This window comes from Delphinus delphis, chromosome 20 (genome assembly GCF_949987515.2).
Source record: "Delphinus delphis chromosome 20, mDelDel1.2, whole genome shotgun sequence".
Lineage (NCBI taxonomy): Eukaryota > Metazoa > Chordata > Mammalia > Artiodactyla > Delphinidae > Delphinus > Delphinus delphis.
Window position 1 is genome coordinate 25,757,323 of NC_082702.1, and position 25,209 is coordinate 25,782,531.

A 25,209-nucleotide genomic window follows, 5' to 3' on the forward strand; every position below is an offset into this window, starting at 1 on the left:
ATCAAAAATTGCTTACGCCAGCCTACATCTCTAGTTAACAGAAATGGATTTGATGATCGATTAAATTATATTTCGATCTACTTAGGATCAGAATAATATAGCTATTTGAAAAAAATGTGTTAAAAAATACTAGTGGGAAAATACGATGGCACTCCCCATGTTTGTCATGTCATTGCCAATTACGTGGGAAACAAATTCAAGAGGGAAATCTTTCATCCTGAAACTCATAATTGCTGGTGGATTCTGAGGTCCGAACAATTAACTTCAAAGCTGATTTTTGAGATCTAACCAATGAGTGTGTGGATGGAAATACTTGCTGAACTACACATGAAATTGCACTTGGAAAGCCAATTGATAAGTTCTTGTCTAACAGGAATGAGATGAAATGAGATACTGGAAAATCAGAGCAATACACCTAGTTTGAAAAACAGTGTTTTAATCCAGGAGAGATGACAGGTATAAAAAATATAAGGACTTGCTTATCTAAACTGTGCCTCATTTCTGCATCTGTGAAGGGGGATCACCTTGATGATTACTTGGATACGTCTGGGGATTAATTTAGAAAAATAAAAATAAAGTCGTTATTAAAAGACATGCATTTTAAGATATAGAACTGCATAGACTCCTGTGAAGATCTTCCTTACAGCTGTGTTTATGATAGCAAAAGATTGCAAACTACCTAATGCCCATCTGTAGAGGTGTGGCTAAATTCCGTATGGAGTTAAAAAAGGAGGAAAGTAGGGGCTTCCCTGGTGGCGCAGTGGTTGAGAGTCCGCCTGCCGATGCAGGGGACGCGGGTTAGTGCCCCGGTCCGGGAGGATCCCACATGCCGCGGAGCGGCTGGGCCCGTGAGCCATGGCCGCTGGGCCTGCGCGTCCGGAGCCTGTGCTCCGCAACGGGAGAGGCCACAACAGTGAGAGGCCCGCGTACCGCAAAAAAAAAAAAAAAAAGAAGGAAAGTAGATCTACATGTATTAACACTGAGAGATCTCTAAGGTTGCTAAGTGAAAAGAAAGTTACATTACAAAATACACATCTATATATATATATATATATATATATTTTTTTTTTTTTTTTTTTTTTTTTTGCGGTACGCGGGCCTCTCACTGTTGTGGCCTCTCCTGTTGCGGAGCACAGGCTCCGGACGCGCAGGCTCAGCGTCCATGGCTCACAGGCCCAGCCGCTCCGTGGCGTGTAGGGATCTTCCCAGACCGGGGCACGAACCCGCGTCCCCTGCATCGGCAGGCGGACTCTCAACCACTGAGCCACCAGGGAAGCCCCACATCTATATTTTTAAGACAAATAATATGTTTTTATAAAGATACATATGTATGTGTCTAAGAGTATGAGTGTGTGTATTGAATTTTAAAATTTTTTATTGTTTGTCTCCCCTACTAGACAGTACGTTCTATCAAATCAAGGTTTATGTTTTATACGTTATGTTCACTGCTATATGTACCTTCAGTGTCCTTAGCAGGAGCTCAGTAGTTATTTTTATTCGTGTGCATATGTGTGCGTATGTTCCTCTTCTTTTTTTGTGGCAAAATATACATAAATATATTTTTTAAATATACTTAAATATGACGTAAATTTACCACTTTCACCCCTTTTAAGTGTACAGTTCAGTGGCATTAAGGACACTCACACTGCTGTGCAACCATCACCACCATGCATCTGCAGAATGGTTTTCATTTTCCTCAACCCAAACTCTGTACCATTAAACATTAACTCCCCTCACCCCACAGCCCCTGACAACCATCATTCTACTTTCTGTCTCTATGGATCTGACTACTCTAGGGACCTCCATATAAGTGGAACCATATGATATCTGTTGTTTTGTGACTGACTTATTTCACTTAACATCATGTATTGAAGGATCATCCGTGTCTGAGCACGCAACACGTTTTTTTAAATCCATTTATCTGTTGATGGACACTTGGGTTGCTTTCACTCTTGGCTATTGTGAATAATGCTACTATAAACATGAGTGTATATATATCTGCTCAAGTCTCTGATTTCAATTCTTTTTTTTTTTTTTAATATTTATTTATTTATTCGGCTGCGCCGGGTCTTAGTTGCAGCACACAGAATCTTCATTGCTGCGTGCGGGCTCTTTTCGTTGCTACAGGCAGGCTCTTTTGGGTATACACCCAGAAGTGGAATTGCTGTGTGGTGTGGTAGTTCTGTTTTTAATTGTTTGAGGAACCACCATGATGTTTTCCCCAGCAGCTGCACCATTTTACATCCCCCCCAATAGTGTGAGGTTGCAATTTCTCCACATCTTTGACAACACTTGCTACTTTTTATGTTTTGATAATAGCCCTCCCAATGGGAGTAAAGTAGGCCATAGTTATTTTTTTGAATAAACAAATAAACAATATTTCTAAAATTAGAATAATGACTGTTTATTGCATGGCATCTTGTCTAAGGATATTAATATTATAGAAGAATACTTGTATCCTTCTGAGATACACTGTTTCAGTTCAATTCAACAGCAAGAGCATTAGACTTTCCATTTTCTACAGGATATCTAATAGACCCTAAGACAAAATATAATGCTAAACCCAAATTACTGCTTTAACTACGATAAATAATATCCGTTGTCAAAGAGAGACCAGACTGAAAGATCTTTCAAGATCCTGTCATATACATTCTCATTTATGGCATGTAACTAAATATTAAAATACAATGAGAAGCAATATTCATCCTCAGAAAGTTAAAACATAGAATTACCATATGACCCAGCAATTCCACTCCCAGGTATGTACCCAAAAGAACTGAAAAGAGGTATTCAAATAAAAACATGTAAACAAATGTTCATAGCAGCACTGTTCACAATAGCTAAAAGTTGGAAACAATACAAATGCCCACTGCGAATGAACAGAAAAACTTCCTGTAGGATATTCATACAATGAAATATTGTTCAGCCATAAGAAGGAATGATACATGCTACGGTATGGATGCACCTTGAAAACACTATCCTAAGTGAAAGAAGCCAGGCAGAAAGGCCACACTATTATGATTCTGTTTATAAGAAATATACAAAGAAGGTAAATCCATAGAGATGCAAAGCAGATTAGTGGTTGCTAGGGGCTGGGTGGAGAAGGGAGAGCGATTGCTCATTTGGGGTGATGAAAATGTTTGGAACCAGAGAGAGGTGATGGTTGCGTAACATTGTGAATGCACTAAGTGCCGTTGAATTATACGCTTTTGGATGGTTAAAATGGTGAATGTTTTTCTACGTGAATTTTTTACCTTAAAAAAAAAGTAACATGCGTTCACCTAGCAGTGAGGGTGGGCAAAGCACAAACAGTATGGAAGGGTATAAGGAACAAATTCTTCCTCCTCATGCCCCAAGTCCACTCTTTAGTGGTAATGACTGCCAATAGTTTCTTGTAAATCCTTCCAGAAAATATTGGTGCTTAATTTTTTTTCTTTTTACAGAAATTGGATCATATTCTATACACTGCTCTGCACCGTGCCTTTTCCACTTAATGATATGGTTTAGTGAGTTCTCCATGTCACCGTGTTTAGCGCTGGCTCATTCATTTTAACAGTTGCATGGCAGTATTTTATTGACTGAATGTACCTTAATTCGTTTGACTAGCCCTCTCCTGAGGGATGCTTAGGTTATTTACAGTTTTTGGCTACAGCAGACAGTACAGTTTTTGTGTTTTTTAAAAATTAATTAATTAATTTATTTTTGGCTGCATTGGGTCTTCGTTGCTGTGCTTGGGCTTTCTCTACTTTGGGCGAGCGGGGGCTACTATTCATCGTGGTGCGTGGGCTTCTGATTGCGGTGGCTTCTCGTGTTGCAGATCACAGGCCCTAGGCATGCGGGCTTCAGTAGTTGTGGCACGCAGGCTCAGTAATTGTGGCACACGGGCTTAGTTGCTCCATGGCATGTGGGATCTTCCCAGACCAGGGCTCGAACCCATGTCCCCCGCAATGGCAGGCAGATTCTTAACGACTGCGCCACCAGGGAAGCCTGACAATACAGTTTTAAATATTGTTATTTAAAGGTCTTTGTGCACAATGCAAACACATATGTCAGATAAATCTCCAAAACTGGATCTGCTGGGTGTTATGGACTATACTGTGACCCTAACTCCTGCCCCCTGCCAAATTCACATCTTGAAATCCTAACCCTCAATGTGTATTTGGAGAGAGGGTCTTTAGGGAGGTAATTAAGGTTAAATGAAGTCATCAGTGTGGGGCCCCGATCCAACAGAACTTGTGTTCTTTTAAGGAGAGGAAGAGAGTCCAGAGATCGCTTTCTTCCTCTGTGTGCACATTTAGACACAGGGAAAAAATGTCACCTACAAGCTAAAAAGAGAGTTCTCACTAGAATCTAACCCCATCAGCACCTTGATCTTGGACTTCCAGCCTCCAGAACTGAGAGAAAATAAATTTCTGTTGTTTCAGCCAGCCACCCAGTCTGTGATATTCTGTTATGGCAGCCCGAGTAGACTAAAACACTGGGACAAAGGACATACACATTTTTAATTTGATAGATGGACCAAAATAATCCTCTGAAGTTTTGCTCCACTTGACCCTTCCACACACAGTAAACAAGGCTTGTTTCCCCTGTATCCTCACCGGCACTGGCTATAATCACACTGTTTAATCTTTGTCAATCTGAGAGACACAAAAAATGTATGTATGTAACTTAATGTATGCTTGAAATTGAGATATTTTTCCAGATGAGTGTGTGACTTTTAGAGTGAATCCTTTATCCTCCCTCTCCATCCCTGGAAGCCCATTATGTGGTATTACATGAAAGCTTGTCCAACTCCACAGGGACGTTTCAAGTAATTTTCTTATTCACTTTCCATTTCCTCTTGCTTCTTTAATAATTCATGAGTTGAAATGGCTATAAAAGAAATAAAGGTAAGAGAGCATTATTGGGAGGGTCTCTCATATTTGGTAGTAAGATATTTAATTCACTGTGATTTGGAAAAATGAGCTATAGGTCATATAATATTATAGATGAACGTAAGTTTCCACTAGAGTCAAATTTTCTCAACTGCCTGATTGCCATGTGAAATGTATTTGAACAGTTTTAGAACAGAAGTTGTTATTACATGTGTCCACAGACTGATAGAAGTAGGAATGGGGGAGACGTGCAATTTTTTTTCTCTGAGACATGTTGAGCTATCTTCTTACTGATCATTCTTCTTTCTTCTTGGGAGTACAAGGATGTGTCACCAGGACACTCTGCTCCAGGGGCTCCCAGGTGCCCCATTTGAATTATACATCCCCTGTGCCTATCCTCCAGGTGTTTGCATTCCAGCCAAATGAAAAAGGTTGGGCTACAATGACATATATTGATTAGAAAACACACCCACACACCCATGGACCACTGGATTATGAATGATGCCCCTGACTTGTACCCCAGTGTTAAATGTTGATGGAACGAGTAAATGTATGTATGTATGAATGAATGGCAAAAATACCAATTAGTTAAGTATCCAAATGTTTCTTGGGAAGGATGTTATTTTGGCCAAGAGGCTGAGCACAGCTTTTGATCTTCATAGCATTCAAAGTCATGACCTTGTAGCCACACTGGCAAATTTCGTGGCTTGAACAGATGGAACAATCAAGCCAACCTATGAAAAACTGAAGTATTTTACACATATATACCCTCACACGAAGTGAATTACGATTTGAGAAGCTGGATAGCGATGATATCTTATTACTCACTGTTTTTTAGCCGTTAATTCACAGATGTTGATTAATCATTGACCACTCATGATTGTGTGTTTTCTGATTCAGTTCTAGAACTTTGAACACGGTCAGTAACCTTGTGTTGCTGTGGTCATAGTACCTTGCTAATTACTGAGAGTGAATAATTATGTCAAATATTTTCTAGAGCACTAAGAAATGGCTTTCAGGATATCTTAAATTTGTTATATGGGCTAGTTTTAAAACAGATCGGGGCTACAAATTTGAAACTATTCCACTGGCATGATGTCTACGGGGGCGGGTGTGTGTGTGTTTGTTGTTTGTTTGTTTGTTTGTTTTGGTAAGTGGTGACCTCGGCAATTTCTATTTGTGGCACATGGTGTGTGGCCTCTCAGAGCTCTATGCTATACTCTCTGACTCGGTTTTCCTTGCTATGCAATGAGTTCATTTGTCCTCAGCCTGCAAATTTCAGTTGGCTTTTTTTCCCGTCTGCCAAACCAATATTGAAATTGCCCCCCTCCCATTACTTTGGCCACATTTTTCAAAGCTTATCAGACCAGCCCCAAACTCCAGCATAACTCTATAACTTAAATTATTCAAAATTTTCTTGAATGAGATGCCTTTTAGACTGGATACATGATAACAATAAGGGAAAAACTTGGCACGTTTTGTCTCGCATTTTACTGTAGAAAAGGCCCTGGTGGCTTAGCTTACACATGTCTGGAAACAAAATTTGCCTTTCTGCATCTTTGTGAGGCAGTCAAAGCATGATGTGCAAGTCCAAAATATATTTAGTTCTGTCTGTAGCAATTCTTTTTAAAAAATATTTATTAATTTATTTGGCTGCGACGGGTCTTAGTTGCGGCATATTGCCACGTGCGGGATCTTCATTGCAGCATGCAGGATCTTTGGTTGCGGCATGCGGGATCTTTAATTGCAGCATGCGATCTCTTAGTTGTGGCATGTGGGATCTTAGTTCCCTGACAAGGGATCGAACCCTGGCCCCCTGCATTGGGAGCATGGAGTCTTAGCCACTGGACCACCAGGGAAGTCCCCGTAGCAATTCTTTTGTTGAAGATGCTTGCCATGAAACATCCTGGAGGGGGGATTGGGTGGAAGAATAATAGACTAGGGTGTTGCTTGGATGGGGCAGGCAGAGCACTGCCTAAAGGAATAGTGCTGAAGAAGTGATTTTACTTTATAAAACATTCAAATCTGAAGTCACGGGGGCTATTTTGTTCTCTTGTGTATGTGTTTAAGTAATACATTTATAGCATAAAACTATTTTTCAAACAGTTCAAAAGGGTATAAAATGAAATGAAAGTCTCCCTCCTTCATGGATTTCTAATACTTTTGTTTTCCTCCCCAGACTTTTGTCAGTTTCTTGTAGACCCCTCTAGAGAAATTCTACATTTATGCAGGTACACACATACACACACAAGTGATAGCATATTATAACACAATTGTCCACTTTGTTTTCTCTGTTTTGTTTTTGCGTAATAATATAGTAATTCAACAGACATTTATTGGGCACCTAATATATGCTGGATCCTGTTCTAAGTACTCAGGATAGAACAATGAAGAAAAAAACTATGTTGGTTTTCTATTGCTGAATAACAAATTACCACAAATTTAGTAGCTAAGAACAACAGACATTTATTATCTCTCAGTTTCAATGTATCAAGAGTCTGGGCACTACTTAGTTGAGTTTTCTGCTTCAGGCTCTGGCCAGGCTGCAATCGACATGTCCGCAAGGCTGTGTTCTCATCTGAAGGCTCAGTTGGATTCTTCATCTGCTTCCAAGCTCGCTCCAGTTGTTGGTAGAATCATTTCCTTTTGGTGCCTGGACTGAGAGCTTCAGGTTTTCAACTGGCTTTTGGTCAGAGGTGCTAAGTTCCCAGTTGCCAGCCTCAAACAGTTCACAAATGGCAGCTTGCTTCTTCAAGGCCAGCAGGAGAGTGAGAGTGGATCCACTAGCAAAACAGTCTTATATTATGGAACATAATCACGGGAATGACAGCCCATCACTTTGTCACATTCTGTTGGTTAGAAACAAGTCACATGGGACTTCCCTGGGTGTCCAGTGGGTAAGAAGCCGTGCTCCCAATGCAGGGGGCCTGGGTTCGAGCCCTGGTTGGGGAACTAGATCCCACATGCATGCCGCAACTACGAGTTCGCATGCTGCAACTAACACTTCGTGTGCCGCAACTAAGAAGCCTGCATACTGCAACTAAGAGTCAGCATGCCACAACTAAAGATCCCACATGCCTCAACTGAAAAACATGCCACAACAAAGATCCTGCATGTTGCCACTAAGACCTGGTGCAGCCTAAATAAATAAATAAATAAATATATATATATATACATATACATATATATATATAAAAGAAACAAGTCACAGGTCCCATCCACATGGAAGAGGAAGGAATTAAACACCAGTAAGTGGGGATTGTGGGTGGGGGCATGCGTCTTAGAGTCTGTCGCCTCACGAACCAAGCCCCTGCGGTCATGGAGCTTACATTATAGTAGGGGAAGACAGACAACAAAGGAATAGACAGATAAAGGTTGCAAATAAATGCTAAAACAGAACAATAAATCTGGCTAAATGGAACAGAAGTGAAGGGTGCCGTCAGGGCAGGCCTCTCAGGGGCAGCAACATGGGAGCAGAGACCTGAAGGAAGTGAGGAAGCTGCAGAGAGCTAATAGAAGTGGGCTCCAGCCTGAGACAGCAAGTGCACAGGCCTACCTTGTGGATTTGCTGGAGAGTTCTGTAAGTCGGCAGACTGGTGTTGCTGCAAGCCATCGCTCAGGTGGAAGGACACAAGCCCAGAGAGGAGATGGGATCAGATGGGATAGGACCTTGTGGGTGTAAGGATCTCTGAGCAAGATGCAGAGCTATTGGAAAATTGGGGGCAGAGGAGAAACGTTGTTTGGCTTACCTTTGCAAAAGATCACATGGTTCCTGGGGTGAGAACAGACTGAAGGGAGGCGTCGGCGGAAGCAGGGAGACCAGTTTGCAAGCTGTTTTAATCATCTCGGCAGGAAACAATGATGGTTTGGATGGAAGTGGCGCTGGTGTGTTTCCTGGAAAGTAGGCGGATCTAGTCTGAGGTGGAGCCTGCAGCACTGAGGGTGGAACTGATGGGCGGTGGGAAGGAAAGAGAAAGGTTAAGGGTGATGGCAAGGATTTGGGCCTGAGCCACTTGAAGAATGGTGTCACCATTTACTGAGATGCAGAAGACAGTGGGAGGAATGGGTTTGGACAGAAAAAATCTAGAGTTTAATTTTATTATACACTTGAAGGCGAAGGATATAGTCAACTTCATTTTTTTTTTTTTTTTTTGCCGTACGCGGGCCTCTCACCGCTGCGGCCTCTTCCACTGCGGAGCACAGGCTCCGGACGCGCAGGCCCAGCGGCCATGGCTCACGGGCCCAGCAGCTCCACGGCACATGGGATCTTCCCAGACTGGGGCACAAACCCGTGTCCCCTGTATCGGCAGGCAGACTCTCAACCACTGCGCCACCAGGGAAGCCCTCAACTTCATTTTTTTTTTTTTTTTTTTTTTTTGCCGTAAGCGTGCCTCTCTCACTGTTGTGGCCTCTCCCGTTGCGGAGCACAGGCTCCGGACGCGCAGGCTCAGCGGCCATGGCTCACGGGCCCAGCCGCTCCGCGGCACATGGGATCTTCCCGGACCGGGTCACGAACCCGTGTCCCCTGCATCGGCAGGCGGACTCTCAACCACTGCGCTACCAGGGAAGCCCTCAACTTCATATTTTTAAAAGTTCACTCTGGTTGCTGTGACATGTTGGATTGAGAAGTTAAAGTGTGGATGGCTCTGAGACAACAATTGGAATGGTATTGTGGCAGCCCAGGCAACGAGTGTTGGTGGCCCGGGCTCAGCAGAATAGGGTGGGAGGAGACGGAACTGAATGGACTTTCAGTGTGTCCTGGAGGTAAAATAGGGCAGGTCTGGAGGTTGTCTCAAGGTAGTAGGAATGGTTTTGTTGCAGGGAAGACCACACTTATCTGATGGGCATAAAGCAGAAGGTGACTATCAAAGTAGAACAACAGCAAGAGTAAAACTGGATTCTCCACAGGGGCTTTGGAAACTTCTTTCATGAACAAGTGTCTTAGTCCAGGCTGCTATAACAGAATGCCACAGAAAACCACACGGTGGCTTATAAGCAACAGAGATTTATTTCCTGCAGTTCTGGAGACTGAAAGCCTAAGGTTGGGGTTCCAGCATGGTCAGGTTCTGGTGAGGACCCTCTTCCAGGTTGCAGACTGCCAATTTCTCGATGTATCTTCATATGGTGGAGAACAGAGGGAGGAAGCTAGTTCTCTCATGACTCTTTAAGGGCACCAATCCCATTCGTGAGGGCTCCACCCTCATGACCTCATCTATTCCTAATTGTATACTCAACTCCCCCCCACCCCCCAACCCCAGACTCCTATACCATCACATCAGGGTGTAGGGTCTGGGAGAACATAAACATTCAATCCATAATATTCTTCCCCTGGATCCCCCACATTCATGTCCTTCTCACACACAAAATACATCTGCTCAAAAGTCTTAAACTCATTCCAGCATCAACTCTAAAGTCTAAAGTCCAAAGTCTCATCTAAATATTATCCAAATCAGGTATGGATGAGACTTGAGGTATGATTCATCCTGAGGTTGATTCCTTTCTAGCTGTGAACTTGTGAAACCAAACCAATTATGTGTTGCTAAAATACAATGATGGGACAAGCATAGGACAGACATTCCCATTCTAAAAGGGAGAAACAGGGAAGAAGGCAGGGGTGATGGGTTCCGAGCAAGTCCAGAACCCAGCAAGCCAAACTCCATGAGATCTTAAAGCTTCAGGATAACCCTCTTTGGTTCCATGCTCTCCCCTCCAGGCCCACTGGGGCAGAAATCCCACCTTTCTGACCCACTGGGGCAGTGGCCCACCTCCACCGGGGTGGAGGTGCTGCCTCCAGAGCCCTACTAGGCAAGAGTAGGCCCCCAGGACTCTGCTAGGAAGCCCCATCCCCACAGCTCTGGGCAGCCCTGCCCGTCCGGCTCTGGGCAGAGGCTGTCTAGCCTGGTAGAAGCAAGGCAATGGTCTTATTTTCTGAAACCAAGGAGGCAGCCCTGATGATCTCTGAATCGCCTTTGGGGTCACTCTTCTCTCGTCTTGAAGAATAGCACATGATCTCACCAAATAGCTCTACAGTCTCATCCTGTAAAATCCACAAAGTTTGACAGCCTTCCTTCATTCCTTCCTATTTCCTTCTCCTTCAGTTTAAATTGGCAGTTTTCCTCCTGGGGTGTCAGCCATATCCTTACTCATTTCCTGATGCCCCAAATGGTCACTTGGCCATATCCTTAGTGTTCTCATTTTCTGCAATATGGATAGGCTGAGAATTTTCCAAATCATTAAGTTCTACTTCCCTTCTGCTTAACAGTCTGTCTTTAAGTCATTTCTCTCTTCTTGAATTTTACTATAAGCAGCCAGGAAGAGCCAAGCCACACCTTCGACACTTTATTTTAGCAATCGCTTCAGTTAAATACCCAATTTCATCACTTGCAAGTTCTACTTTCCACAAAACACTGGAACACAAACACAATTCAGCCAAGTTCTTTACCACTTTATAACAAGGATTGCCTTCCCACCAGTTTCCAATAACATGTTCCTCATTTACATCTGAGACCTCACCAGAATGGCATTTACCATTCATATTTCTACCAACATACCGTACATGACTACTTAGGTATCCCCAAAGAAAACTGAGACTTTCTCTACAGATCTCTTTTCTTTGACCTCTCATCAGAATGACCTTTAAAGGCGGAATTCCCTGAAAGTCCAGTGGTTAGGACACTGCGCTCTCATTGCCAAGGGCCTGGGTTCAATCCCTGGTCAGGGAACTAAGATCCTGCAAGCCATGCGGCCAAAAAAAAAAAAAAATTACCTTTAAAGGGCCTTTCATGGCAGTATAAACTTTTCTACCATGCACCTCCAAACTTCCCCAGTCTCTACCCATTTCCCAGATCCAAAGCTGCTTCCACATTTTTAGGTATTTGTTAGAGCAGCACCTCCACTTCCTAGCACCAATGACCTATATTAGTCAGGGTTCTCCAGGGAAACAACCGGGAGGATATATATATTATCTATTATTTGGATTTGTTATCTATGTAATATATATCCATATAGAGAGATTTATATGGAGATCTATTATGAGGAATTGGCTTATGCAGTTGTGAAGGATGAGAAGTCTCATGATCTCCTGTCTGCAAGCTGGAGACCCAGGAAAACCAGTGGTGTAATTCAGTCCAAGTCTGAATGACTGAGAACCAGGGTCGCTAATGATATAAATCCCAGTCCAAGCTGGAAACGATGAGATGAGATGAGATGTCTCAGCTGAAACAGCAAGGTGTGAAAAACGGGGTGAATTCCTCCTTCCTCTGCCTTTTGTCCTATTCAGGCCCTGAACCCGTAGGACTCCAAAACTGGATGGTGGTGATGGCTGCACAACTCTGTAAATTTAGGAAAAGTTATTAAATTGTACGCTTAAAATGAGTGAATTTTATGGTATAGAAATTATAGTATAAAGACTTTAAACACACACACACATGCATACACACACAGATACTCTCACTCCAAAGATCCCAGAATGCACACAATTTGAGCAATATTTTTTCTAAAAGTTAGGAATGGGAGAAACTTCCATTGCAGGGAACAAGATACAGGCTTCCACACTGCATGTTATTTTGAAGTCTCATTGAAATGCAATTCCCTACTTGGAATCCTCTTTGTACTCACAAAGGAGGAAACAAACATGGTACAATGGTGTATATTCTGTGCAAAAAAGAGAAAGTTGTAAATGGTACCTAAGCCCAAGATTATTAATACCTGGGCAAATACTTCATTTGCTAAATGCAGAAGATACTAATAACTATAACTATGTGACTATTATTCATGGTTTTGTGAACTCTGGAGTAATATAATCACACACTGATTTAATTACAATGACAATTATTAATAACACCATGTAGTAGTATGTATGTGCAATTCCCCTTCTGTTTTATTCAAGTTAATAAATCAACAAAATTGTACTTAAATTTGCCTGATTCTTGGGCAACTTGCTTTTCATTTATCTACTCAATTTTTACTCTGCAGAATCTTGATGTTTCTGTAAATCTTGCAAGTTGAGACCAGCTCAGTATTTTCCCCCCTAAGAGTAAGAATGCTGAGAATGAATAGGACGTTATATTATGCAGGATAATGTCTGGTGGGTTTTTTTTAAATTAATTAATTAATTTGGTTACACAGGGTCTTAGTTGCAGCAGGCGGGCTCCTTAGTTGTGGCATGTGGACTCTGAGTTGTGGCATGCATGTGGGATCTAGTTCCCTGGCTGGGGATCAAACCTGGGGCCCCTGCATAGGGAGCATGGAGTCCCAACCACTGCGCCACTGGGGAAGTCCCCAATGTCTGGGTTTTTGGCTCATCAGTTTAATGAAGGTGGTTTTAAAGAATGTAATGTTCTAAATAGCAAAATGAAAAGGTTGAGTAATCAAAATTTATTATTGAAATTAGTGTAGTCTTTCTCTTTGGTCGCAGTAGTAGATTACTTTGAGACAAAACATTGAGATTTGTTGTGGAAAGTGAATATATTTTTGTGTATTTAAAATTCCCTATTGTTTTAGACTGGATGGTTTTTGAGGAAACTTCCAGAAGAGATACTTTATGATTCTATACACATTCAACACTCATTTACATTGCCTTATCATCCTGCACACAAAGTAAATTCCTGCCTCAGGGCCTTTGCACTTGCTGATTTGCACTTGCTATTCCCTCTGTCTGATGTGTCATTCCCTAGATGGTCATGGTCCACTCCCTCACTTAAGTCCCTGATCAAATATCACTTCCTCAGAGCAGCCTTCCCTGATTAGCCCATCTAAAAATAGCACACCGTCACTATCCTTTTAGCTTGCTTTCTTTCTCTTCACAGCACTTAGCCACTGTCTGACCTTATATGCTTGGCAGGGACATTGTCAGTATTGTTCATTGCTATATCCCCAGACTTTGGCACATAATAATTGCTCAAGACATGTTTGTTGAATTAACTGAATGAATTTTAATTTGACTTTAAATATTTACCTTTTTTTGCCTCCCTAATCAGACAGTAAATTCATGGAAGGCAGCCAAAGGCCCTGGTTGCTTATTTATCTTCTCTAAAACAATTAGCTCAGCTCTGCAAGGATGCTAAACATTCAACCAAGATTTACTGAATGAATGCCTTGAAACATGGACATGTGACACGGCTAACCAGTCAGCGTTACCTGCAGGTGAACAAGAACAGTGATGTCTTGCCTTACAGCCCACATTTTACAAATTACTTTTATGTATATTAACTCATATGATCATTTTGGTAATACTTTAGTAGTTCTGAAGGTTTGCCTGAAGAAACAAGCATTCAAAAATAACAAATGTTAATTTCCGGCGTGTACTATTGCTAATTCTGAATACTATTTTTTTTTTTTGGTTTAAATATCATTTAATGTGTTCTTGGACATCTGAAAAACTATTTTAAAAGACTGAATAAGATTTAAAATAAATAAGGAAATAAGTAAAAATAAGAAAGACTGTCTTGAAACATATATATGCATGGAGAGATTTTTCGAAGAGTGTTTATCAAAGTCTTCATGGTAGTTATTTCTACATGGTGGGATCTTAGTATTACTTTTTTTTGGCTTTGCATTTTTCTCCCTTGAATGTTTAAAACAAATTTGAAGTCATGAAAAGAAACTTTTTTCTATACAATGCTTTATTTTTAATTTGCCAGTGTGAAGAGCATAAAAATATCACTACTCATTTTCCTGGCTATGTAATTCTCAGGACATAGCAAATTTCATTCTGAGAAAACTTTTAATACTGATTTATAGTAAAGCAACAACAAACATAGAACGAACCAAAATTCTTCAGGGTTTTCGGTGTGTTTTCCATATTTATGCCCATGTTATTCTCTGAGCAAGAAAAAAGGTAGAGCAATGCTTCGTAATTTGTTAATTTTTCATCTTTGCCAAAAAAACCTTTCCAGGAAATTGCGCTCCCAAAATAGGCCAAAATCGGGCGTTAGGGGCTCATTCTGGACTTTGGACCAACCTTAGAGGGCACACATGAAACGTACTAACTTATTTTCCGTTTTTCTCTTGATGATTTAAAACACTTAAAATCCCTGTCTTTTCCCCACAGGAATTGGGAAGATATGCAAATAACCACTTTGTGGAAAATCTCTGCTGATGCCAACAATATGGTCCTCAAATTAGGCTTAAAAGGTTCTGGGTTTTCTTTCATTCTGAACTAAGAAGGGTTTTTCATGGTTGCTGGTGCACCTTTGGGCAAGTGAAGTTTCTTTACACGCTGAACACCTTGTGTCTGTCTCCCTGCCGGTGCGTCTGCGCGTGTTTCTGTGCGCAAGTCTGCATAAAGTCGGTTTGGGGTGTGTGACGGTGGTTTTGAGCCCATGGTTTACGCACTCTACGAAGAAGCGCGTCCAGCCCTGTAGGTGGGCACAGGTTTCTCCAGTCTCGGGGTCGTGTAGGGGGACCCTCCGCCAAGGCCTGCGGCTCCCAACCCCAGCCAGGGCGCGGCAGAGCGGGCGCAGGGAGTAGTGGGATGGCCCGGCAGCCCGCGTCCAGGCAGGGTCCGGGACACATGCTCGGGTGGCGAGGGGGCGCATTTTCTCCCCTCTGGAACACTGCTTAGAGCGGAGATCTCGGGAGGGGTCGGAGAAGCCCAGGGGGTCCCGGCGCTGCAGACTGGGGGAGGGGACAGTGGGCGGGACGGCACCTCCCACAATCCATTCCCTGCGGAGGGGGCGGCGACCTCCGTCCGGCCCCACCCAGCCTCAGGGACCGGGAAACTGGGACCGGAGGCGGCACGCGCATCAGGGGCGCCTGGACGCCCAGGTGCGTGCTACCCTCTCCCTAGCCGGCGCCGGGACGGTTGGGCCGGGCGGTTTCAGCCCCAGACACACCTTCCCGCGGCCTCTGTGACGCACCGCGCGGCCTCTGGGGCTGGACCGGCGGCGCGGCGCGCGCTGTGGGGGCGGGGCGGGGGCGGGGCGTGAGGGGCGGACCCGGCAGCGGCCCCGCCCCGGGGCCGGAGGAGCAAGGACGCTACGGAGCAGGCGCGTCCCGCCGCCGTCGCTGCCGCTGCCGCCGCCGACGATCACCCTTCTCCAGAGCCGCCGCTGCAGCCGCCATTTGCACGGGGACCCCGGTGACAGGGGCTCGGCAGAGGGGCGGAGGGAGGGGGGGAGGGCCCGCGGAGCCCCCGAGGGCGGGAGCGACGCCGCCGGCGCCGGCCGGGCTCACAGCGCGACCGCGCCGCCCGCGGCGGGCCGGGAGCAGCAGCAGCAGCAGCAACAGCAGCAGCAGCAGCAGCAACAGCAACAGCAGCAGCAGCCGCCGAGGCCGGGCGTGCGCCTGAGGCGCGGCGGCGGCGGCGGCGGCCCTGCGGGCAGCCAGGAGGGGCGGGGGCAGCGGCCGCCGCCGTTTGATGGATCCGAGGATCGCCTGGTTCCAGCCAGAGCAGCTCGGACCGTCCAACAGTCTGTGGATGCAGATCTGGGAGACGACCCAGGGACTGAGGAACCTCTACTTTAACCACCACTGTCACAGCAGCGGCGGCGCGAGCGGCGGCGGCGGCGGCAGCAGCACGGCCACCGGCGGGAGCGGCAGCAGCACCGGCAGCCCGGGCGGCGCGGCCCCGGCCCCGGCCCCGGCCGGCATGTACCGTTCCGGGGAGCGCCTGCTGGGCGGCCACGCGCTGCCGGCAGAGCAGCGGGACTTCCTGCCCCTGGAGACGACCAACAACAACAACCACCACCACCAGCCCGCGGCCTGGGCCCGCCGGGCTGCCGCGGGCCCCTCGGCGTCCCCGTCCCCCTTGGCGTCCTCGTCCCCGCACTCCTCGGCCGCCGTCCCCGCCGCGGAACCCGCCGACCCAGCTTCGGGCAGCAGCAACAAGAGGAAGCGCGACAATAAGGCCAGCACCTACGGACTCAACTACAGCCTGCTGCAGCCCAGCGGAGGGCGGGCCGCGGGGGGCGGCCGGGCCGACGGCAGCGGGGGCTTGTACAGCGGGACCCCGTGGAAGCGGAGGAACTACAACCAGGGAGTCGTGGGGTGAGTGGTGGCCCTGCGGCCTGGCGGCCTGGCCCTTGCACACGCGCAGCCGGGCACACGCCCACAGAAGGGGGATTGGGGGGGAGCCTGGGTGAGGCCACCCCCCTCTGCCTACCTTCATTACTGGTCCTCAGGGGGCTGATGGCCATCGCTCCATCCCTCCGCCATCCATACCTTCTCCCAACCTTGGTTAGCGGTCCACAGCTTTCCCCCCTCCCCCTCAGCTCCACGCCTTTTCTGGACATCCCCTCAGCCATCCACACCCTCCCCTCACCTCCCTTAGTCATCCACATCCTCCTTTTTAACCCTCCACACCTTCCCTGGACCCCCCCCCGTTATCCATCCAGTCTTTCCTCCCATCCCCCCTAGTCAAAGACACCTTCCCTCTATTCCCTCTCCAGCCCTCTAGCCCTCCCCACCCTGCTCGCCATCATCACACCCCAAAATGAAGTCGCTTAGCACAGGCAAATCATTCATTCCCTGAGAACGTTCCTGTGTTAGTGCCTTTTGACGGTACAGGACTTGGAGGTGCTTTTCTTGCCAAGAATAGAAACATCCAGAAAGCTCCTCCCCCTCCCCCAATCCCAAACAGGAATCCGTGTCAGCCCTGAAAGGCTTTGCCTGCTATTGACCCTTGGCCCATCTCTTTATTTTTTATTTTTAAAACTTTCTTATATTAGCGATGCCTTGCTTTGTGGGGAGTGAGGAATGGGGTGACAGTTAAGTTTAGGCTGATGGAGATGGTGAGCTCTTCTTCTCAGGCGGATAGAACTTTCTAGGAGTTCATGGTCCTTGGCCCCAGTTTCTCCCTGTAAAGTTGTCATCCTGGCAGAGACAGCCAGTGCTTTTCATTCTAGGGGGTAACTTTATGCTAATGAATGAATGTTGCACCACTAATGACTTTCTGTTTAAAGTTCAGCTGTTACAAAATGGAATCTTACCTGACCCCTAGTGAATTATGTACATAAACAGGGACTGTTTCCAGCTAGATTTCCCTTCTGGAAGAGCCCCTGTGCTGGAATAGATTATAGAGTCCTTTTTAAAAATTTTTGTAAAATAAAGCTTTTGGGCCGTGTGTGTGTGTGTGTGTGTGTGTGTGTGTTTAGCTTGAGTATGGAGAATGAGCTTTAAAATTGCTTTTCATTTTTCAGATCCTGTTTTACATTGTGGGCTACAGTAGGCAAATGAAATCACCATTAGTAGTCCTTTGTGAAACCTTTTCTTAGATTCATCCATTCAGATCTGCCCTGCTTTGGCAAGCAGAGAGAGTTCTGTGTACCTTTTTGAAGGTCTGGGTAAAATGAGTTGGTGGGTTCCATCTGCTTCTAGTGGGCTGGTGTCTGCTGTATGCTACTATTACAACTCCCACCTTTTATGGAAGATGTAGTCAAGCATTTTAGGACTGGCATTGGGGTACATATCAAACCTGTCCTCACTTTCCAGAGGGGAACCTTTTTGGGTTTAGTCCTCTGTTGCTAAGCTTCAAGGGCGCTCTCCATGGTCATCTCGTTTTAATAAAAGGCTCATGGTTCCATCCTGTTAGCATTTCCAAGATGAAGCATAAACCTGTGGTTTAGTGACAAGCAAATTGATATTGAGGGATTCTGGTAGTTTCATTTCACAGGAATAAGCTCCAGTTAAGTAATCACTGTAAACTAAAATCTTGAAGTTCCCTAGTTTCATTTTACTGAAGCTTCTGCATATGTATGTAGCAATGATAACATTATAAATCCAAAATGCTGGCTTGCCTCTCTTTTTGATAGATTAGAAATTCTCCTCTCTTTCACTTGCTATTTAATGTTGAGGATACTGTAAAAGGCTCACATTTGAACTTAGGTAGAAGCAAGATGTTCTTGGTCCTGATTCAAATATTATATTGTCCTCAAAGGGATTAAGGAGAGGAATTTCCATTTCCCAGAGGGATTACTGTTTAAAAACTGATTGTAAACCTGTCTTAAAACTGCTTATCGCTTCATCAGACTTTCCATTCTTTCGCCTCCTTCTTTAGAGGATGTCAGCAGTTAAATTTTTTAAATTTTATTAAGCGGTTCCTAAGGGTGTTTTTGTAAAAGTGTCTGGGTGCTTAAAAATTCTTGTTGTGATTTACGGATCCTTATTTCTTGACTTTTACAAAAGTTTTGCTTTTTTTAATACAGGTATTTTAAAAAATCTGATTTCAGAGTGCACCTCAATGTTACGCTATTCTGAGATTAAATACAGTAAAACTATTCTGAGTTCTTGGGATGACTGACATTTAGCTAACAGATTAACAAATCGTGGTGGTCCCTGGCCTCTGAACTGACATGACTGTCCAGATAGGGAGAGGAAGAAAAAGCACATGGACAGTGGACTGGAACTGTGGGACAGCTGTATACACACTCTGTCTCACATGTTTGATCTCTCTGTGTTCTTTGTTTTGGCCAGACTGGTTGACTTACTCCCTGAACACTCCAAGATCCAGTTCAAAATCCTGACTTTGTTGCCCAGGTTCATGATTTTTTTGGTTCTTCCTCTGAAATCTTGTAGTACTTGTTTCATGCTCTTGGTATAGCTTGCTTATGTTTGATTTTCCTTTTATGTATATGTTTTCTCTTACCCACTAGGTCACTAGTTAAGATGAAATTTCTTTCTTTTTTTTAAATTGAGGTAAGATGGAAATTTCTTAAATGTAGAATAAGATGTTTGGATTTCATCCCGAAGTTTTCATGGTTCTCTTTCAAAATTAAAACTCACCTGGGCTTACCATCTCAGCCTTCTCTGTGTACCCCAGATCCAGGGAGGAGTTTGTTTGCTTTTCTTTTCTTTTTTTTTTTTTTTGCGGTACGCGGGCCTCTCACTGTTGTGGCCTCTCCCGTTGTGGAGCACAGGCTCCGGACGCGCAGGCTCAGCGGCCATGGCTCACGGGCCCAGCTGCTCCGCGGCACGTGGGATCTTCCCGGACCGGGGCACGAACCCATGTCCCTGCATCGGCAGGTGGACTCTCGACCACTGCGCCACCAGGGAAGTCCATAGACTCATTCTTTTTTACTTAATGATTTTAATAGCTGTGTATTATTCTGTCTAGTGGTTACATCATATTTTACTTAAACTCATCCCTATTTTAAGCATTTTATATTTCAATACATTGTTCAATATTCTTTGTGACTATGAGTTTCTCTATAGTTTGGATTATTTAGGTTAGAATCTTTTTTTTTTTTTTTTTTTGCGGTACGCAGGACTCTCATTGTTGTGGCCTCTCCCGTTGCGGAGCACAGGCTCCGGACGCGCAGGCTCAGCGGCGATGGCTCACAGGCCCAGCCGCTTCGCGGCATGTGGGATCTTCCCGAACCGGGGCACGAACCCGTGTCCCCTGCATCGGCAGGCGGACTCTCAACCACTGCGCCACCAGGGAAGCCTTCTTTTTTTCTTTATAAAGTTGCTTTCACTTATTCTATTTCTTGGAATTCATCCCCTTTCAGCGCTGGCTATGATGTAGGACGAGTCCGCCTGCCGCTTCTGGTTGTCCGTGAAAATGAACTTTAAGCCCTTTGCTTTTCAGAGATTTAATTGTTGATCATAATGGAGAAAGAGGAGATGCCAAAAGGTACCAAACATGAGAAACTTTGGCAGATTCAGAGTCCTGGGTCCTGCGTCCAGGTGTCCAGAAACTTCTTGTGGAAGGTGCTTGGCGCTTGTCCAAGCTCATGAGGATAGGCTTGTGTTGGCTGCACTGCCAACTCTGTAGATATTTTTTCAAGGCTTGGATGACTTGTTCAAAACAACGTTTTAGAGTATGAATTTGACTGTGGGACATCAAGAAGTCCCTGGTGGGAAACTTGGGTTGAAGGAATAATTTCTTGAACTGGGATGATGCGTATGGGAATGGGAAGGAGTGAATGTGAAAGGTACCACAAGGTAAGAATGGAAAAGATTCTGACTCCCTTCATGGATTTAATAACAGCTTTGAATTTGAGTGACTAGGGTAATGTTCGTGTTATTGTTGAAAATAAGGGTTATGACTGTTGGTTTGGAGCAAAAGGTATGGTGCTGTTTAGATAGAACTGTCTAGCAGGGAGATGAAATTTTGGGGCTGAGATACAGTCATCTTTACTGCAGTGGGGCAGTGTCCTTTCTTATGTGTGTTGTACGCTGTATCGTAGTAAGTCCGAGATGTTAACGCTATTCTTTGGCCCTGGCCTTATGGCCTCTTTCTGACTGTTTCTACACAATATGATCAGTGGGATTGGTGTTAGTGCTGGGCTCCAAAGCGATCAGGCAGATTAACATGAAAGAATTTAGAGGCCTTATTCCAAGGGTTTGCTCTAAGTATAATTTCTGTGCATTTGCAAATGTAGCCCACAGTAATTCTTCACTGAACTAGGTCCTTCAGGCTATTGAATTTTACTGCATTTGGGTGCTTAAATGTGCTTTCAAGAAGACATTAGGTTTTCTGCAGTGTAGATTCTACACTAACAACGTAATTCATATTTGAGAATTTCAAATCTAGTATACTGTGTTCAACTAAGCTGCTTCCATGCCACAACTCATTTTCTGTCTAAAATCTGTGACAGTGAACACTGTCACACCGTCAGAATCATTGGCATTTTAGCGTGTGGAATTTTCTTCAACACCCATAAAGTTTTTAGGTGCCGAAAGGCAGAAAGAAACCATTACTAGAGCTTTTAGGAATCTACCGTGGTTTAGTTTTTTTCTGGAAAGGAAGCATGGGAAAGGGATACTAGGAAAGTCTAAGGTAGGGAGGAGGAGGGAGTGTGTGTTACAGCAGTTCTGGTCCTGGGGTGGTAGATGGCCTTACATCACAACTTCTTCCGTGAAACCGCTACCAGTAAATCCTAGTGTTAGGAGTCCAGAAGGGTCCATGGGGAGAAAATTTCAAGGGCTTCCTTGCTGGTATTGGACTGGTCAGACAGTTGTGGTTAGGTATTCTTATACCTGAGAAAAATTTAAGCCACTTTTCTATGGAAAGTAGAAAAGCAAGGTGTTGTATGATTTTACTCAGCTTTCTTTTTGTCCTTTAGAGTAAAATTTTGTGGAGGAAACTATTTCAGGATCACACCCACTGCACTGGAGACTGTATATATTAATCATTTATACACACATAGGTATGGAGTAGTCTTGAAGGGGCTGTAGGCCTAAGAGGATGCTCATTTGAAGAATTAGGGTCCAGTTCCCAGCAGCTGGTCTGAGACTGCTATTTTGACTCTTTCCTACAGAACTGGCTGGACAGCTCAGCCTACTTCAGGGATTCAGAGGATGGCCTAACCCTCTGAATATTTGTTAGGGACTCAGCTGCTACAGAACACCAAAAAGACTTTAAATTCATTTTTACCATTTTTACCATGACAGGAAATTATTTTTTTCTGAGAGAATATTTATCGAAGTTGAGGATGCCCTTGAACTAGGCTTTTCATTAATTTGAACCCAAACAGCAGGTGTTAATTTATTTCCATCCTATAAGTTACTTAATGATATTAGAGACTTTTTTTTAATACTAAGGGCTTTGGGTTATGTGGAAATTTGAGTTAAAGATTTTGGGAAAAAGCTGAATGTGGAGCTGTTTTGTTGTGTACTGGCTCCTTAATCACTTGAAGGGTTTCAGAGTGTGGAAAAAAATCTTGCCATGTGCATAAGAGATTTCATGTAGTATCTGGTAACTGAACTCTGGAATTCTAGCTCAAGTCATGCTTTCTGCTGAAATAGTTTGAATAGTATACAGAAACCTGTGTTTTCAAATTAGTTGCTTTATTAAAAGTGCTCTATAAAATAAAAGTGCTCATGGAGCCTTTTTACCATGTTCCATATGCTGTGTTAAACCTTTTGTATTTCTTATATTAACCTTCTCATGCATAGCCCCATCTAATTTTTTAAAACTTTTTATTTTGAAATATAGATTCACAGAAAGTTGCAAAAAATAGTACAGAAAGATCCCATGTTCCCTTCACCTAGTTTCGTGCAGTGGTAACATCTTACATAACTATAGTTTAATATCAAAACCAGGCAATCAACATTGTTATAATCCATAGCCTTATTCAGATTTCACCAGTCTTACGTGCACTCATTTGTGTAGTGTGTGTGTGTTTAGTTCTGTGCAATTTTACATGTGTAGATTTGTGTAACCACCACCGCCGTCTTTAAGATGCAGAACTATACCATCACCTCAAAGATCCCTCATGCCGTCCCTTTATTTTCACGCACACGCATCCTCATCTCTAACCTCGAACAACCACTGATCTGCTCTCCATGTTTATAATTTTTTCATTTCGAAAATGTTATATAAATGGAATCATATAGTACTTTACTTTGACTTTTTTCCATTTACCATAACTCCTTTGAGTTCTTTCCAAATTGTTGCATGTTTAATAGTTCCTTCCTTTTTAATGCTGAGTAGTGTTCCAAAATTTGGATGTACCACAGTTTGTTTAACAGTTTACCTGGCGAAGGACATTCCGGAAGAGTTTATATGGTTTTTGGCTATTGCAAATAAAGCTGCTATAAACATTCATGTAGTACACATTTTTATGTGAATGTAAGTTTTCACTTTGGGGGGAATAAATGCCCAAAGGTGCTGAGTCATTTGGTAAGCACATGAAACTGCTAAACTCTCTTCTAGAGTCGCTGTATCACATTACATTCCTACCAGCAATGTATGTGAGATCTGGTTTCTCTGCATCCTCGCCAGCATTTGGTATTATTACTGTTTTTTATTTTAGCTGTTCTCATATGAATAGCAATAGTTTATTATGCTTTTATCATATTAACCACCTCATAAATAACTCCACCTAATTTTAAGTTTTATTTTAAAAACTTCTTGGCAGTATTGAGAATGTCTGCAATTAAAAATCTGTAAGTAAAATTGACTTAAAAGGGCCTTACTTTTCGATTTGCTTTGATTTTATACTTAGCAATATCACTTTAACTCTTTTATCATTGAATTACTTTACAGTGTTTCCTTTACGTGTTGCTTTCTCTTAGAAACTAGTATGAAGTAGAGCTTTATTTTCATTTTCTAAAAACATATAAAAGGATAACTTCAGAGTTGATTTCAAAATTTAGAGTCCTTCCTTTCATATGCTATGAATAAACTTTATTTTCTGTTGGCTTGGTTATATTTTGGGGAGTAAACCCCGTGGTTAGTGGTGATTTTTTTTTAAATTAATTTATTTTTTGGCTGTTTTGGGTGTTTGTTGCTGCACTCAAGCTTTCTCTAGCAGTGAGAGGGGCTACTCTGTTGCAGTGTGCGGGCTCCTCACTGCAGTGGCTTCTCTTTGTTGCAGGACATGGGCTCTACGCGCGAGGGCTTCGGTAGTTGTGGCGCGCGAGCTCAGTAGTTGTGGTGCACGGGGTTAGTTGCTCTGCGGCATGTGGGATCTTCCTGGACCAGGGCTCAAACCCATGTCCCCTGCATTGGCAGGTGGATTCTTAACTACTGCGCCACCAGGGAAGTCCCTAGTGGTGACTTTTTTTGTTGGTGGTGGTAGTAAGGTTTTTTTTGGTTTTTTTACAGTATTTTTACATCTGAACAGTGCCTTCAGACTGTGTAGAATAAATATATTTTCTTCATATCTATGCTAGAATAAACCATGTTTCATTGGAACCATTTTCTGGACTGAGAATTAGGACCTGGTTTCTTATCTTTCCCTTACCAGCCCCTTTAGTCACTGTTTTGATTTTGTCAAAATAACGTAACTTTTAGCACTGTCAAGTTTGTATTATAAATTGTACTTTTTTTTTTTTTGCGGTATGCGGGTCTCTCACTGTTGTGGCCTCTCCCGCTGCGGAGCACAGGCTCCGGACGCGCAGGCTCAGCGGCCATGGCTAACGGGCCCAGCCGCTCCGCGCATGTGGGATCTTCTCGGACCGGGGCACGAACCCGTGTCCCCTGCATCGGCAGGCGGACTCTCAACCACTGCGCCACCAGGGAAGCCCTATAAATTGTAAATTTATTGTATTGTAAATTTCTGCCAAAGCAAGAGTAAGGATGCATTAGGATTGTGGTTGTGGAGTTTTTTTTTTTTTTTTTTTTTTTTTTTTTTTAATTTTTGGCTGCGTTGGGTCTTTGTTGTTGTGTGCGGGCTTTCTCTAGTTGTGGCGAGCGGGGGCTACTCTTCGTTGCAGTGCACAGGCTTCTCACTGCGGTGGCTTCTCTTGTTGCGGAGCATGGGATCTAGGCGCGGGCTCCAGTAGTTGTGGCACGTGGGCTCAGTAGTTGTGGCTTGTGGGCTCTAGTACGCAGGCTCAGTAGTTGTGGCACACGGGCTTAGTTGCTCCGCGGCATGTGGGCTCTTCCCGGACCAGGGCTCGAACCCATGTTCCCTGCATTGGCAGGCGGATTCTTCCGTTATTATTT

At 44.0% G+C, this 25,209-nt stretch overlaps 1 protein-coding gene across 5 annotated transcripts in view; it reads left to right on the plus strand.

The window, feature by feature from the left end:
- The first annotated feature begins 16,014 nt into the window (after positions 1-16,014).
- TENT4B (terminal nucleotidyltransferase 4B) overlaps positions 16,015-25,209 on the plus strand; it is a 64,387-nt gene continuing 55,192 nt past the window's right edge. For all 5 annotated transcript variants that reach the window (XM_060000034.1, XM_060000032.1, XM_060000033.1 and 2 more), the window contains exon 1: positions 16,015-16,862. In XM_060000034.1, the coding sequence (XP_059856017.1) occupies positions 16,234-16,862 (629 nt within the window). In that variant the 5' untranslated portion in view covers positions 16,015-16,233. The remainder of the gene's footprint in view (positions 16,863-25,209) is intronic.